Raw genomic sequence first — 18,103 nt, 5'->3', positions numbered from 1 at the left:
TACAAGCCCTCAAGGAGGAGATTGGGTACAAACCAAACATATTCACATTATGAGGAAAGATAGGACATTCAAAGCTGGAACTCACTGGATGACAAATGAAATAGAGGTTAAAATAAAATAGAAAAAGCAAACTCAAGACAAATGCCAGGCACAGAATACAATCGAAAACCAGGACAAATACAGACAGTGCAGAGAGAAATTGTGAAAGGATGTAAGGGCAAAGAGACTGTAAGAGTAAAGATTAGTGGGTAACATAAAAGAGACCTCAAAATCTTCTGTAAACATATAAAAAAAAAAGTTAAAGGAATGGTGGAGCCAATTAGGAACAAGAAATGCACCTCAAATGCCGCAATCTGCAGGTCTACGGACCAAATGCTCGAAGGTGGGATTAGAATAGGTGCATAGTTTTTTCGCCGGCACAGACACGATGGGCCAAGTGGCCTCTTTCTGTGCCTTAAACTTTCTATGATTCTAAGAAAGGAAATCATGTGGCGGCAGAGGGTACGACTGAGATACTTGAATCTGGCTTCACAAAAGAAAAGGATGCAGTTCATGTTTCAGCAGAGGAGAGAGGGAAGTTGAGACATCAGTTAGGATAAAAATAGATAGAAAGGTACACAGGTTCACATTACTCAAAGTTAACAGGTCACCCATTCCAGTTGGACTGCATCCTAGGTTGCTGAGGGGAGAACAGAAACTCCGACTACAATCTTGCAATCCTCTTTGGATACACAAGTGGTGTCAGAGAACCGGAGGACTACAAATGTTACATCTCTGTTCAACAAGAGGGGACAGCAATAAATCTGCTCCCTCGAGACCTATCAGTTCAACATCAGTGGTGAGAGAACTGCAGATGAATGTCACTTGGAGATGCAGGGTTAATAAAGGACAGCAGGGTGGATTTGCTAAGGTAAATTGTACTTGACTAACCCAATTGAGCTCTTTGGTGAAGCAACAGAGACATCTGATGAAAATAGTGAAGTCGATGTTGTATACATTGACTTTCGAATAAGATTTGATAAAGTGCTACATAACAGATTTACTCCAAAAATAGAAGCACATAGTATTAAGGGGACGGTGGTAACTTGGGTACATAATTGGCTAATGACTAGGAGGCAAAAAATAGTGATGAACAGATGTTTTTCTGACTGGAGAGAAGTAAAGCGGAGATCCCCCAGGGATCAATATCAGGACCATTGCTTTTATTGTTATATGTATTTTTTTTATATATATATATATATATATATATATATATATATATATATATATATATAAAAAATACATATAACAATAAAAGCAATGGTCCTGATATTGATCCCTGGGGGATCTCCACTTTACTTCTCTCCAGTTAGAAAAACATCTGTTCATCACTATTTTTTGCCTCCTAAAATATATAATAGATGTATAAAAATATATATGTGTGCATGTCCTGGACTTTTTTTTTATTCATTCACGGGATGTGGGCGTCACTGGCTATGCCAGCATTTATTGCCCATCCCTAATTGCCCTTGAGAAGGTGGTGGTGAGCTGCCTTCTTGAACCACTGCAGTCCATGTGAGGTAGGTACACCCACAGTGCTGTTAGGAAGGGAGTTCCAGGATTTTGACCCAGCGACAGTGAAGGAACGGCGATATAGTTCCAAGTCAGGATGGTGTGTGACTTGGACGGGAACTTGCAGGTGGTGATGTTCCCATGCATCTACTGCTCTTGTCCTTCGAGGTGGTAGAGGTCGCGGGTTTGGAAGGTGCTGTCTAAGGAGTCTTGCTGCAATGCATCTTGTAGATGGTACACACTTCTGCCACTGTGCGTCGGTGGTGGAGGGAGTGAATGTTTGTACATGGTGCGCCAATCAAGCGGGCTGCTTTGTTCTGGATGGTGTCGAGCTTCTTGAGTGTTGTTGGAGCTGCACCCATTCAGGCAAGTGGAGAGTATTCCATCACACTCCTGACATGTGCCTTGTAGATGCTGGACAGGCTTTGGGATGTCAAGAGGTGAGTTACTCGCCGCAGGATTCCTAGCCTCTAACCTGCTTTTGTAGCCATGGTATTTATATGGCTACTCCAGTTCAGTTTCTGGTCAATGGTAGCCCCTAAGATGTTGATAGTGGGGGATTCAGCGATGGTAATGCCATTGAATGTCAAGGGCAGATGGTTAGATTGTCTCTTGTTGGAGATGGTCATTGCCTGGCACTTGTGTGGCGCAAATGTTCCTTGTGGTGGCGTACTGGTATTGTCACTGGACTAGTAACCCAGAGACCCAGGTACTGCTCTGGGGACATGGGTTCGAATCTCACCACAGCAGAAGGTGGAATTTGAATTCAATTAATAAATCTGGAATTTAAAGCTAGTCTAATGATGGCCATGAAACCATTGTCGATTGTTGTAAAAAAACCATCTGGTTCACTAATGTCCTTTAGGGAAGGAAATCTGCTGTCCTTACCTGGTCTGGTCTACATGTGACTCCAGATCCACAGCAATGTGGTTGACTCTTACATGCCCTCAAAATGGCCCAGTAAGCCACTCAGTTCAAGGGCATTTAGAGATGGGCAATAAATGCTGGCCTGGCCTGCGACGCCCACATCCCATGAAATAATTTTTTAAAAAGCCCAAGCCTGGATATTGTCCAGGTCTTGCTGCATTTCTACACGGACTGCTTCAGTATTTGAGGAGTCACGAATGGTGCTGAACATTGTGAAATCATCAGCGAACATCCCCACTTCTGACCTTATGATAGAAGGAAGGTCATTGATGAAGATGGTTGGGCCCAGGACAGTCCCCTGAGGAACTCCTGCAGTGATGTCCTGGAGCTCAGATGTTTGACAACCAGCAGAGAGTTTTCCCCCTGATTCCCATTGACTCCAGTTTTGCTCGGGCTCCTTGATGCCATACTCAGTCAAATGCTGCCTTGATGTCAAGAGCAGTCACTCTCACCTCACCGCTTGAGTTCAGCTCTTTTGTCCATGTTTGAACCAAGGCTGTAATGAGATCAGGAGCTGAGTAGTCCTGGCGGAACCCAAACTGAGCATCACTGAGCAGGTTATTGCTAAGCAAGTGCAGCATGATGGCACTGTTGATGACACCTTCCATCACTTTACTGATGATTGAGAGTACACTGATGGGGCGGTAATTGGCCGGGTTGGACTTGTCCTGCTTTTTGTGTACAGGACATACCTGGGCAATTTTCCACATTGCCTGGTAGATGCCAGTGTTGTAGCTGTACTGGAACAGCTTGGCTAGGAGTGCGGCAAGTTCTGGAGCACAGGTCTTCAGCAGTATTGCCGGAATATTGTCAGGACCCATAACCTTTGCAGTATCCAGTGCCTTCAGTCGTTTCTTGATATCACGAGAAGTGAATCGAATTGGCTGAAGTCTGGCATCTGTAATGCTGGGGACTTCAGGATGGGGCCGAGATGGATCATCAACTCGGCACTTCTGGCCGAAGAATGTTGCAAATGCTTCTGTCTTATCTTCCGAACTGATGTGCTGGGCTCCCCCATCATTGAGGATGGGGATATTTGTGGAGCCACCTCCTCCAATTAGTTGTTTAATTGTCCACCACCATTCACGACTGAATGTGGCAGGACTGCAGAGCTTAGATCTGATCCATTGGTTATGGGATCGCTTAGCTCTGTCTATTGCATGCTGCTTATGCAGTTTGGCATGCAAGTAGTCCTGGGTTGTAGCTTCACCAGGTGGACACCTCATTTTGAGGTATGCCTGGTGTTGCTCCTGGCATGCCCTCCTGCACTCTTCATTGAACCAGGGTTGGTCTCCTTGCTTGATGGTAATGGTAGAGTGGGGGATATGCAGGGCCATGAGGTTACAGATTGTGGCTGAGTACAAGTCTGCTGCTGCTGATGGCCCACAGCGCCTCATGGATGCCCAGTTCTGCATTGCTAGATCTGTTCGAAATCTATCCCATTTAGCACGGTGATAGTGCCACACAACACGATGGACAGTATCCTCAATGTGAAGGTGGGACTTCGTCTCCACAAGGACTGTGCGGTGGTCACTCCTACCAATACAGTCATGGACAGAAGCATCTGTGGCAGGCAGATTGGTGAGGACGAGGTCAAGTATGTTTTTCCCTCGTGTTGGTTCCCCCACCGCCTGCCGCAGACCCAGTCTAGCAGCTATATCCTTTAGTATTCGGCCAGCTCGGTCAGTAGTGGTGCTACTGGACATTGAAGTCCCCCACCCAGAGTACATTTTGTGCCCTTGCCACCCTCAGTGCCTCCTCCAAGTGGTGTTCAACATGGAGGAGTACTGACTCATCAGCTGAGGGAGGGCGGTAGGTGGTAATCAGTAGGAGGTTACCTTGCCCATGTTTAACCTGATGCCATGAGTCTTCATGGGGTCTGGAGTCGATGTTGAGGACTCCCAGGGCAACTCCCTCCCTACTGTAGACCACTGTCCCGCCACCTCTGCTGGGTCTGTCCTGCTGGTGGGACAGGACATACCCAGGGATAGTGATTGCAGTGTCTGGGACATTGTCGTTAAGGTATGATTCCGTGGTATGACTATGTCAGGCTGTTGCTTGACTAATCTGTGGGACAGCTCTCCCAACTTTGGCACAAGCCCCCAGATGTTAGTAAGGAGGACTTTGCAGGGTCGACAGGGCTGGGTTTGCCGTTGTCATTTCCGGTGACTAGGTCAATGCCGGGTTATCCATCCGGTTTCATTCCTTTTTATTGACTTTGTAGGGGTTAGGTACAACTGAATGACTTGCTAGGCCATTTCAGAGGGCATGTAAGAGTAAACCACATTGTTGTGGGCCTGGAGTCACATGTAGGCCAGACCAGGTAAGGACAGCAGATTTCCTTCCCTAAAAGACATTAGTGAACCAGATGGGTTTTTTACAACAATCGACAATGGTTTCATGGCCATCATTAGACTAGCTTTTTAATTCCAGATTTATTAATTAAATTCAAATTCCACCTTCTGCTGTGGTGGGATTTGAACCCATGTCTCCAGATCAATACCCTGGGTCTCTGGGTTACTAGTCCAGTGATAATACCACTACGCCACCGCCTCCCCCTTGATATAGGGAGTACAATTTCTAAATTTGCCGACGATACAAAACTTGACAATATATTAGTGAGCAGGATAGTAGCAGACTTCAGGAGGTCACAGACAGACAGGAAAAATGGGCAGATACAATTTAATTCTGGCAAGTGAAAAGTGATGTTCTTTGGGAAAAACAACATGGTGAGGCATTATTATCTACAATGGTACTGTTTTGAAGGGATTGCAAGAGCAGAAGGATCTGCGGGGTGCATATTCAGAAATCTCAAGGCAGCGGAGCAAGTTGATCAGATAGTTAAAACAATTGCGATAGACAATGTTGTAAACAGGGGCATTGGATACAAGAAGCAAATCATGCGAAACCTTTACAAATCTCTGGTTAGGCCTCAGCTAGAGTACTATGTACAATTTGAGGCACCACATTTGAGGACAGGTTTCAAGACATTGGAGAGGGTATGGATGAGTTTTACAAGGATGATACCAGACATGAGGAACTTCACTAATGGAGAGAGTGAAGCTGGGACTGTTCGCCTACAGCAGAGAAGGTTAAGGAGAGGAGGTTAAGAGAAGACCTAACAGAGGTAGTCAAAATAATGAAACTTTTACTTGAACAAATCGGGGGAAACTGTAACCACTGGCACATGGATTGGTAACCAGTGGTCATAGATTTAAATTAATTGGCGAAGAAGTAGGAGAGAAATGTTTTCACACAGAGGGTTAAGCTCTGGAACACACTTCATAAAAGGGTGATGGAGTCAGATTCCATAGGAACTTTCAAAAAGCAAATTAACCTGCACTTGAAGAATAATTGCAGGGTTACGGGGAAAAAGCTGGGGTGTGGGACTAAATTGGATCTTTCAAAGATGACACAGGCACAATAGGGTGAATGGCCTCCTTCTGTGTTGTAAGATTCTATGATGTAGATTTATTAGGAAGGGTCCAAAGAAAAGCAAGGGGATGTTTCAATGCTTTCAGGTTCAAATATAAATAAAAGCTCAAGCAAATAATCTTTTCAGTAACAAAAAGAAGCTTAAGCAGAGATGTGATACAATTTTTCAAAATATTTAAAGAAATATATGTAAGTAGATATTACCAGAGGAGGTAGCTGATTTGAAGTGAATTGAAATCTCTCATATAAAGCAGCACTGATCTGTTGGGAAGGGAAATTGGAGGAACCTAAACCTAGAAATTACTGTTCATGATATTAGTAGATAAATGCTTAGTTTCTGGTATTTAAATGCCAATATTAACCAGTCTATTTTAAATGGGTTATTTCCTCTGCTAAAACAAGTGACAAAGCAATATCATATGTCTATGTTAAGCATTCGTCTGCGGAAGTCACAGACATTTTTTTGAGGTTCAAAGTTGTTTAAAAGATAGGATCAACAAGTGCTCAGTGAGAAGTCCACAGTAGAAGAATCATACATTGTCTCTGGATGAGCTCGATAGGGCTTTTTTTGCTCTAAACTTTCTGGAGTAATTTTTTAATTTAGCACTCCCAACACAAACTTCACATGATTTATGCATATATTATAACATATGCATGGGGGTCAAAGTACATGACATGCAGTCAGTACAATTTCTCGTCTGTTATAACAGAAAAATGCAAAAGCTGTGAACCAGATGTGCTGACATACATCCAAATTTTATTATAGACTCATGCTCTGTAAAGATCTGAACTTAATTCTCTAAACCATGAAATTTGCCCTTATTTTACCTGATTTAACATATCAATAATATTACATTTGATTAATATATCACAGCCTCAGTCATAAAGTTACTGACCTGCAGAAAGCAATCAGCCATTATGGACTGGAGATGCAAAGAAAATGAAAAAAGATCCTAAACTCTTACCAGATTTTTCAGCAATGTTGAAAGCTCCTTCATGAGTGTGGAAAATTTAACAAAAGCTGTGCCAAGATCTGGATTATCACGACTTAAAAAATTACTACCAAATTTATCTAGTGCTTGTGCGTAGTTCTCTTCATTTTGCACATGTTCTGTAAAAGAAACAGGAAAAAAAAGAGATGTAATCATCTCACACATTCAAACTGCATAAAGGTATAAATTGCCAGCAACCATACCTATTCCAAAAATAATGACAGAAAATCGTTAAAAGGGGAGTTGGTGGAGGTGGTATACTTGGATTTTCAGGCAGCGATTGATAAAGTCCCCCACAGGAGGTCGGTTAGCAAAATTAAAGTACATGGGATTAGAAGTAATATATTGGCATGGATTAAGGATTGGTTTACAGGCAGAAAGCAGAGAGTAGGAATAAACGGGTCATTCTCACATTTGCAGGCTGTGACTAGTGGGGTACCACAGGGATCAGTGCTTGGGCCCCAGCTGTTCACAATATATATCAATGATTTGGATGTGGGGACCAAATGTAGTCTTTCCAAGTCTGCGGATGACACAAAACTAGGTAGGAATGTGTGTTCTGAGGAAGATGCAAAAAGGCTTCAAGGGGATTTGGACAGACTTAGTGAGTGGGCAAGAACATGGCAGATGGACTGTAATGTGGAAAAATGTGAGCTTATCCACATTGGAAGGAGGAACAGATGTGCAGGGTATTTCTTAAATGGTAAGAGATTAGAAAGTGTAGATGTACAAAGGGACCTGGGTGCCCTTATCAATAAGTCACTGAAAGCTAACATGCAGGCGCAGCAAGCATTAAGAAGGCTAATGGTATGTTAGCCTTTATCGCAAGAGGATGAGAGTACAGGAGTAGTGAAGTCTTGCTTCAATTGTATAGAACCCTGTTTCGACTGCACATGGACTACTGTGTGCAGTTTCGGTCCCCTTAACTTAGGAAGAATATCATTGCCATTGAGGGAGTGCAATGAAGGTTCACTAGACTTGTTCCTGGGATGGCAGGTTTGTTCTATGAAGACAGAATGGAGAAATTGGGCCTGTATTCTCTAGAGTTTCAAAGAATGAGAGGTGATCTCATTGAAACCTACAAAATACTTAAAGGGATAGACAGGGTAGATGCAGCTAAGATGTTTCCTCTGGTTGGGGAGCCTAGAACCAGGGGACACTATTTCAAAAGGAGGAGGAAGTCAATTAGGACAGAGATGAGGAGAAATTTCTTTACTCAGAGGGTTGTGAATCTTTGGAATGCTCTATCCCAGAGGGCTGTGGAAGCTCAGTCATTGAGTATGTTTAAAGCAGAGATTGGCAGATTTCTAAATACAAATGACATAAGGGGATATGAGGATAGTGTGGGGGAAAAAGGCATTGAAGAGTAAGATCAGCCATGATCATATTGAATGGTGAGGCAGGCTCAATGGGCTGAATGGCCTACTCCTGCTCCTATGTTCCTAAAATGTTAAACAGACAATGCAGTACTAAAGCCTATAAGTAATTAGCACGTTACAAGTGTCAACTACTTTTTTATGCTCATCAAGACGAGATAGATCAGTGCTAGAAAATGAATGTCTTTTCCCTTTGGGTACCTCCAGCTTCAGGTATAGCATGATCACATGTAATGCAATGCATCCATAATTTGCGCTATAACCCTAATCTCAGAAGAGCACCACTTTTTGCATGAACTTGACATTCCACTTCAGCTATCCATATGACCAAAATAAAACTGTCATATATTGTCAGCTTTGTGCCCATGACAATGTAGGTTAATATCAAAATCTTTTTATGTGGGCGTCTTAGCCAAGGAGAGGAAATTTTCATCCTTTGTCTGTGTTCATTGCAACCATGAAATAGCATTCTCATTCTCTTCTCCAGACTGATTATTTTTAGCAAATGTATTAGTTCAGAAATCCTAGCTATTGACCTCCTTTGTATAAACACTATTCACCTACTTCAAAGCAACACATCCGCTCAAATGGCACAAAGCAATGCCTGCTCAGGTTCTGTTTGCTATCAACAGAAATACTAGTCATTAATCATAATTAGTTACTCCATATTTGCTAAAAAGGTTACAAAAACTCTGCACAGAATAATAGGAAACAATAAATAATTCGAGTTTAGAAATAGATCAATGGCAACAATTTTGTTGAGATGCGAGGGGATCCGCTTGATCTACATCCCTCTGGCATATCGAATTTGGTAATGAACTTTTGTGCTTGCTGGAGTTCTGAAACTGAATTATAATTTACAAAATTATTATTTTTAAACACTTATCGACAGTATTTATAAGTATGAGTACTAATCTTTATGCTGGGCAGGGTTTTTTTAAAAAGGTTAATAGGCCAACTTGCATGTGAAACATAGGCTCCCCTACAGTTTCCTCCAAATTACCTTATTTTTAAAATTTTGTTTCATTATGCTTTTCTTTTCCTACTTGTATATGTTTTCTTTATACTATTATCCCCGCTTGAATATCTTTGACAGTTACTGAAATGGTCAGGCAGTATCTGTGGAAAAAGAAACAAAGTTCATGTTTCAGATCGATGATCACTTGTGAGACTTTCTAATGGTAGATCATCGGCCTGAAAGGTTAACTGTTTCTCTCTCCATAAACGCTGTCTGACCTGAGTATCTCCAGCATTCTCTGATTTTACTTCAGTTTTTCAATATCTGCAATATTTTGCTTCTGTCTTTGACATTTCATTGATTTGCTTATTTATCTTTTGTTCTCCTTTCGGGATAATTTCCTCTAGCCACCATGGGCAGTGACATAATAAATGTGGAAAGATTTCATGTGGTCAGTATTTCTAGTCTAATTGTAAACATGTTCCTGTATACATTTTCACATCATTTGCTGTTTTAGTTTTAACTGTCAGTCTGAGCAACTCCCATAATCCCATTAGCTCTCAGTAATTCTAGAAGTTGAGAGAAAGTCAGCATCATGCCAACAGAAGCAAATACTCATACTCAAAAAGTGAAATTGGTCTATATTCTTAATGAGGTAAAGTTTCTGCTTGAATGTTCTCACAACAGAGCCTCGTCTGCCAGGACTGCACATTGGGAAATTTGTTTTGTACAATTTTCACGGGTGGGTGTGCTCACAATTTTTCAATGTCCCCAAAATGAAAGACTCTACTGTAGGACAGTGCAAACCAAAAAAAAAACCCTGATATATAATACAACAGTCTGACTCAGCCTGAACAATGTGGGCACATTCTGCTCAGATTAGTGTGACATGGATATTCATGCTGTAGTGGTTGTGAGAAAGGGGTAGATAATACAGTACAGCAAAGCTTTTAAGGCTGAGTGTCCTGGCATGGACTGAATGGGCCAAATGGCCTCTTTCTGTGCTATAAATGACTATAACTTCAGCTGGGAAATATCTGGAATAGTTCAGTCCAGATACAAATTACAAACTTTTCCCTCTTCTCCAGATTTTGGATGATGCAAAAACAAAGAACAGGTAAGATGAAGTACAATATAAAGACTGAGGATGTTTTATGGGGTAGCATTTACTTTCCTTTGAACTTGAGCAGTATGATTAGAAGCCCACTTGGAGAAATGCTGCTTTCTTTTTAAATTCATTCATGGGATGTGGGCACGCTGGCTAGGCCAGCATTTATTGTCTATCCCTAATTGACCTAGAGAAGGTGGTGGTGAGTTGCTTCTTGAACCGCTGCAGTCCATGTGAGGTAGGTATACCCACAGTGCTGTCAGAAAGGGAGTTCCAGGAATTTGACCCAGCGACAGTGAAGGAACAGCAATATAGTTCCAAGTCAGGATGGTATGTGACTTGGAGGGGACCTTGGTGGTGTTCCCATGCTGCCCTTGTCCTTCCAGTTGGTAGAGGTCGCAGGTTTGGAAGGTGCTGTCTAAGGAGCCTTGGTGCGTTGCTGCATTGCATCTTGCAGATGGTACACACTGCTGCCACTGTTAGTCAGTGGTGGAGGGAGTGAATGTTTGTGGATAGGGTGCCGATCAAGCGAGTTGCTTTGTCCTGGATGGTGTCGAACTTCTTGAGTGTTGTTGGAGCTGCACCCATTCAGGCAAGTGGAGAGTATTCCATCACACTCCTGACTTGTGCCTTGTAGATGGTGGACAGGCTTTGGGGATTCAGGAGGTGAGTTACTTGTCGCAGGATTCCTAGCTTCTGACCTGCTCTTATAGCAACGGTATTTATATGGCTACTCCAGTTCAGTTTCTGGTCAATGGTAGCCCCTAGGATGTTGATAGTGGGGGATTCAGCGATGGTAATGCCATTGAATGTCAAGTGGAGATGGTTAAATTCTCTCTTGTTGGAGATGGTCACTGCCTGGCACTTGTGCACTCTTCATTGAACCAGGGCTGGTTGCTTGGCTTAATGGTAATGGTAGAGTGGAGTTCCGAAGAAGGGTCACTGACCCAAAACGTTAACTCTGCTTCTCTTCCCACAGATGCTGCCAGACCTGCTGAGTGATTCCAGCATTTCTTGTTTTTGTTTGCGATGGTAGAGTGGGGGATATGCCAGCCATGAGGTTACAGATTGTGGCTGAGTACAATTCTGCTGCTGATGACCCACAGCGCCTCATGGATGCCCAGTTTTGCATTGCTAGATCTGTTTGAAATCTATCCCATTTAGCACATTGGTAGGGCCACACAACACGATGGAGGGTATCCTCAATGTGTAGGCGGGACTTCGTCTCCACAAGGACTGTGTGGTGGTCACTCCTACTAATACTGTCGTGGACAGATGTATTTGCAGCAGGCAGATTGGTGAGGACGAAGTCAAGTAAGTTTTTCCCTCACCACCCGCCACAGAACCAGTCTAGCAGCTATGTCCTTTAGGAATCGGTCAGTAGTGGTGCTACCGAGCCACTCTTGGTGATGGACATTGAAGTCCCCCACCCAGAGTACATTCTGTGTCCTTGCCACCCTCAGTACTTCCTCCAAGTGGTGTTCAACATGGAGGAGTACTGATTCATCAGCTGAGGAAGGGCGGTAGGTGGTAGTCAGCAGCAGGTATTCTTGTCCATGTTTAACCTGATGCCATGAGACTTCATGTGGTCCGGAGTCGATGTTGAAGACTCCCAGGGCAATTCCCTCCCGACTGTATACCACTGTGCCGCCACCTCTGCTGGGACTGTTCTGCCAGTGGGATAGGCCATACCCAGGGATGGTGATGGCAGTGTCTGGGACATTGTCTGTAAGGTACGATTCTATGAGTATAACTATGTTTCAGTACCACACCATTATGCAGGCTTGATATTTCAAGTCATGTTGATATAAGTTATTAACTTCACCAAAATCAATGCCCTCTTATGAACTGTATTGGATCAGTAATGTGACATGATGCTTTATATTGGCTCCCAGAAAAGGATACAATGCTGCTGTGTAAAAGGTATTTACTGAGTCATCAATCTCAGATGAACATATACCCGACTAGAAATATCAGCGCCAATGTTTTCCTTTTGGCCCTGTGCCACTGTAAGTGTGGTGGGGCAGGATTTCTGCCCAGTCAGCCCCAGTGATGAACACCTCTGAATCATGGGAACGAGGTCACTTGCATGAAGGGGACATGTTTATGGTACAACTGGGACTCCGGAATTTCAGAGGCACCCTAATGCTCCAGTGGACAGGGGTTATCTCAAGAGATAAAAACAAGAAATGCTGGAAATAGCAGATCTGGCAGCATCTGTGCAGAGAGAAACAGAGTTAATGTTTCAGGTCAGAGACCCTTCTTCAGAACAGGCAAATATTAGAAATCTAAAAGGTTTTAAGCAAGTAAAGTGGGGATGAGGCAAGAGATAACAAAGGTGAAGGTGTTGATAGGACAAGGTCACAGAAAATAACTGACCAGAAGGTCATGTAACAAAGGCGAACGGTATGTTAATGGTGCGCTGAAAGACAAAGCTTGAGTATAGATAGGGTGTGAATGGCTGTAAAGCACAACATAAAAAAACACACTAAAAAATACAAAACCATGGGTAAGCACAGTGGAAACAAACTAAACAAATTGAAAAACCTAAAACAAAATAGCCAAATAAAAAAGGAAAACGAAAAAAAGAAAAAATACCTAAGCATAAAAAGGGGGACCCGTCATGCTCTGAAATTACTGAACTCAATGTTCAGTCCGGTATTTCAAGAGAGGTTTGTTTGCTGTTGCTAATAGACTGTTTTCCTAATGGCAATCCATAGCTAAAAGATGGGGCATTCATTGCAAGCCTCTTTTACAGCCACTGTATAGCAAGAATGTCAGCACCATGGATGCATACTTCTGTTGTGTGTAGTGGGTGAAACTGGTAGGATGTCTGGAGAAATGGACATCCTGATATTCCCACCTCCCACCGTAATGTCATATCGGGGGCTGGGGAAGGGGGAGAGAAAGAAAGGGGCTGTTACATTTTGAAAAATGGTCACAAGGGGTAGAAATGGATTCTGACCCAAATTCCTCCTGCCCCCTCGTCCAGACTGCACCAATTCCATGCCAAAGCAGGCCAGAATTTCTAAGTTCAGCTATCCAATTGTCCATGCAGCACAGTGCATGTAAACAATACTTCCTCTAATATTTGCAAGATCATTTGCAATGTGCAGAGGAACAGCAACTTGCACTGTCAAAGGCAATAAGTTGGCATCAACCGCCTCATTTTTCTATTTTCTTTTAAATTTTGTACACTTACAAACACTGCAAGTTTATCCAAGAAACTCAGTGACCAACTTCACTAACTTTACGAAAAAAATCCAACTGGAGAAAAATGTACTTCGATTAATGAACACAATTTTATGTTGTAAACGGTATGTTACAGATTTAAAATACATTGTTTACCATAAACACCATGCTTGGTGATATAAAGGAATAAACACTGCAACTGAAACTTACCTTGACCTGAAGTATTTATTGATTTTGCCGATTTCTTTACTTTTTGTAGTGCATTTTTGTCCAAGTCTAATGTCTATAAAAGGAAGCAGCAGAGAAAAAAATTACAGCATTTACCACATTAACATTTGGTTCCCTCTCTTAATCACCTGCCCCAATGAATTGAATATAAACAAAAACTAGGGATAGACAAAGAATAAGGAAAGAACCAGATTGTTTTTCACTCTCTGACTTTCCCTCCCTATACCAAGCAAACTTTTGGATGCAACTGTGAAAGTATCTGGACAGGGATTTAAATAAAGTCATAAAGTTAAGAACATTTCCTCAAAAAAAAACGCATCTGTTGGTTGATGACAGAAGCAGCAACACTCAGATTTTAAAAAAAAGACGCATTTATACAGTGCTATTGTACTTCACTGGCTGAAAAGCTCTTCACCAAGTCTGGTGGTGAGGAAAGGTGCTATAAAAATGCGAGTTTTTGGTTCTCCCTTTCACCGGACATCTCAAAACGCTTTACAGCCAATGAAGTAATTTTGAAATGTAGTCACTGTTGCAATGCAGGGGATGAGGCAGCTAATATGCACAAAGCAAGCTCCCAGAAATAGCAATGACCAGATGATCTGTTTTTGTGATGTTCTTTGAGTTATAAATAATGGCCAGGACACCAGCAGTAACTTGCCTGATATTCGAAATAGATTTTGTACGCCCACCTGAAGGTAACGGGGCCTCAGCTTAACATCTCATCTGAAAGACAGCACCTCTGACAGTGCAGCACTCCCTCAGTATTGCACTGGAGCATCAGCCTCTATTATTTGTGATCAAGCCTCTGGAGCAGGACTGTAACCCATAACTTTCTGACTAAGAGAAAGTGCTACCAATTGAGCCATGACTGATAGATTAGATGCAACAAAATGCAGAGATAATTGATTCATTTGTTTTATTACTTTATCAAAAATCTACTGGCCTGGATTTTGTTGAGACTGGCGAAGGAACAGCTTTCACCCAGGATCTCTCATACAGATTGCCCACAGACTTTCAGTGGGCTTGTAAGCGGAGACTTCCTGTTATCTGGTGTCTGAACGCTGTGCCCTCAGAGTAGGGCAAGCACCAGGGATATTAAGAACACAAGAAATAGAAGGAGTAAACCATGCACCCCATCAAGCCTGCCCCGCTATTCAAAATGATCATGGCTGATCTTGGGCTTCAACTTCACTTTCCCACCCACTCCCCATAATTCCTCGATTCCCCAAGAGACCAAAAATCTGTCTATCCCAGCCTTAAATATGTTTAACAATGGAGCATCCACTACCCTCTGAGATAGAGAATTCCAAAGATTCACAACCGTTTGAATGAAGAAATTTCTCCTCATCCCAGTTCTAAATGATCATCCCCTTATCCTGAGACTATGCTCCCATGTTTTAGATTCGTCAGCCAGCAGAAACAACCTCTCAGTGTCTACCCTGTCAAAGCCCTTCAGGATCTTGTAAGCTTCAATGAGATCACCTCTCATTCTTCTAAACACCAGAGAATATAGGCCCAATTTACTCAGCGTCTCATCATAGGACAACCCTCTTATCACAGTGACCAATGTAGCGAACCTTTTCAATTAATCAGATTGAAAAATGCTCAGACATGCAGACTGCAAAGCATGAAGTTTAAAAAAAGAAAATATAACTTATATTTATACATTGTATTACAACGATTGGGATACAGCAAGAGATATGAGAGTGTAAAACCAAGACTGAAAATATATTTTTTTTGAAAATCTGCAACATTAATTTTCTTCTGAGGGAATGAGACCCACACTTGTAAAATCATTTTTTCCAAGCCAGAGACTGTTCAGCAGTAATTAGCACTTATGTTCCCATTAAAAACTCACCCACTTATGACCACCCAACCCTAACTTTCTCATCAGTCCTTACTGCAAGACTAGTAGGTAAGTACTACAAGTTCATGCCGTTATAGTGATAAATTTTCAGATCCCATCAGCAAAGACTGCAATAGCGCAGCCTGTGGAGGAGCAGGGCATCACTGACAGCAACTTCCAGATTGCCGTATTTAAGTGCACTTGTGTGGACTGCAGTATTTGCTCTTTGTTATATCATAACTGTGAGCACTGAGAGCGTTGAGTTTATCGTACAGTAAAATCATGGCCATTGTATTGCTCTCACTTGAAATATCCAAGTTGGAAAAAAGAGCTTTTAACTTAATAAGGTGTTTGGAGAATAAAACTCAAGGATATGGGGTTCTTCTCATTGGAAAAGAAAAGACTGAAGGGAGAAATGACTGAGGTATTCAATCTTGATGGCACAAGACAACAGAAAGAGGGGATGTTAGTTTAAGCTCAGAAAAGGCAGGATCAGACTGGATGTAAGGAAACACTAATTTAATGAGAGGGTGGTCAGTTATTAGAAAAGTTTACCACGAAAGATTATGGAAATAAATAATTAGATACCTTCAAGCAAAATTGGAAAAGTACCTTGAAGAGAAGCGCAGCACTAGATGCACTGCTTACATCGTAGGAAGGGGACTAAATGGATCTATGATCTTTTACAGTTCTGTGTTTTATACATTTCATTGTGAATAGTTTTTGGGTGGTCAAATATATAATTCAAAGAATTGTCTTTTACTATGACAACTGAGAAGATAATCAGTTTTACTCTCTTCCAAAATAGTTAAAGAGGTCGGACCACTCAAGGCTGAAGGAAAGAGTTTGACTGTAGTGGATGAAGGCATGACAGGAGCATCAATTAATTCTACATAGTTTTCTTTTACAAAGATGGCTGAAATGAAAAGAAAGGAAGGACTGGAGGAAGATATGGAACAATTGACAGAGACAAATGTAGGAAATTAGAATTAGAATTAGAATAGAATTAGAATATTACAGCGCAGTACAGGCCCTTCGGCCCTCGATGTTGCGCCGATCATCTGACCTACACTATTCCATTTACATCCATATGTCTATCCAATGACCACTTAAATGCCCTTAAAGTTGGCGAGTCTACTACTGTTGCAGGCAGGTCGTTCCACGCCCCTACTACTCTCTGCGTAAAGAAACTACCTCTGACATCTGTCCTATATCTTTCACCCCTCAACTTAAAGCTATGTCCCCTCGTGTTTGCCATCCTCATCCGAGGAAAAAGACTCTCACTATCCACCCTATCTAACCCTCTGATTATCTTGTATGTCTCTATTAAGTCACCTCTCCTCCTCCTTCTCTCTAACGAAAACAACCCCAAGTCCCTCAGCCTTTCCTCGTAAGACCTTCCTTCCATACCAGGCAACATCCTAGTAAATCTCCTCTGCACCCTTTCCAAAGCTTCGACATCCTTCCTATAATGCGGTGACCAGAACTGCACGCAATACTCCAGGTGCGGCCTCACCAGAGTTTTGTACAGCTGCATCATGACCCCGTGGCTCTGAAACTCGATCCCCCTACTAATAAAGGCTAACACACCATATGCCTTCTTAACAGCCCTATTAACCTGGGTAGCAACTTTCAGGGATTTATGTACCTGGATACCAAGATCTCTCTGCTCATCTACACTACCAAGAATCTTCCCATTAGCCCAGTACTCTGCATTGCTGTTACTCCTTCCAAAGTGAATCACCTCACACTTCTCCGCATTAAACTCCATTTGCCATCTCTCAGCCCAGCTCTGCAGCCTATCTATGTCCCTCTGTACCCTACAACACCCTTCAACACTATCCACAACTCCACCGACCTTCGTGTCATCCGCAAATTTACTAACCCACCCTTCTACACTCTCATCCAGGTCGTTTATAAAAATGACAAACAGCAGTGGCCCCAAAACAGAACCTTGCGGTACACCACTAGTAACTAAACTCCAGGATGAACATTTGCCATCAACCACCACCCTCTGTCTTCTTTCAGCTAGCCAATTTCTGATCCAAAGCTCTAAATCACCTTCAACCCCATACTTGCGTATTTTCTGCAATAGCCTACCGTGGGGAACCTATTCAAACGCCTTACTGAAATCCATATACACCACATCCACGGCTTTACCCTCATCCACCTGTTTGGTCACCTTCTCGAAAAACTCAATAAGGTTTGTGAGGCACGACCTACCTTTCACAAAACCGTGCTGACTATCGCAAATGAACTTATTCTTTTCAAGATGATTATAAATCCTGTCTCTTATAACCTTTTCCAACATTTTACCCACAACCGAAGTAAGGCTCACAGGTCTATAATTACCAGGGCTGTCTCTACTCCCCTTCTTGAACAAGGGGACAACATTTGCTATCCTCCAGTCCTCCGGCACTACTCCTATCGACAATGACGACTTAAAGATCAACAACAACGGCTCTGCAATCTCCTCCCTGGCTTCCCAGA

At 42.4% G+C, this 18,103-nt stretch overlaps 1 protein-coding gene across 1 annotated transcript in view; it reads right to left on the bottom strand.

The window, feature by feature from the left end:
* The window catches only part of LOC137370298 (arf-GAP with SH3 domain, ANK repeat and PH domain-containing protein 1-like), a 443,522-nt gene that overhangs the window by 283,967 nt on the left and 141,452 nt on the right, over positions 1–18,103 (bottom strand). Inside the window, exons 2-3 of the mRNA XM_068032677.1 lie at positions 13,750–13,822; positions 6,879–7,024 (exon numbers count right to left, since the gene is read on the bottom strand). Coding sequence (XP_067888778.1) covers positions 6,879–7,024; positions 13,750–13,822 — 219 coding nt within the window. The remainder of the gene's footprint in view (positions 1–6,878; positions 7,025–13,749; positions 13,823–18,103) is intronic.

The sequence above is a fragment of the Heterodontus francisci genome, chromosome 5 (genome assembly GCF_036365525.1).
Source record: "Heterodontus francisci isolate sHetFra1 chromosome 5, sHetFra1.hap1, whole genome shotgun sequence".
Taxonomy (NCBI): Eukaryota; Metazoa; Chordata; class Chondrichthyes; order Heterodontiformes; family Heterodontidae; genus Heterodontus; species Heterodontus francisci.
This window is presented reverse-complemented; position numbering and strand designations above follow the sequence as displayed.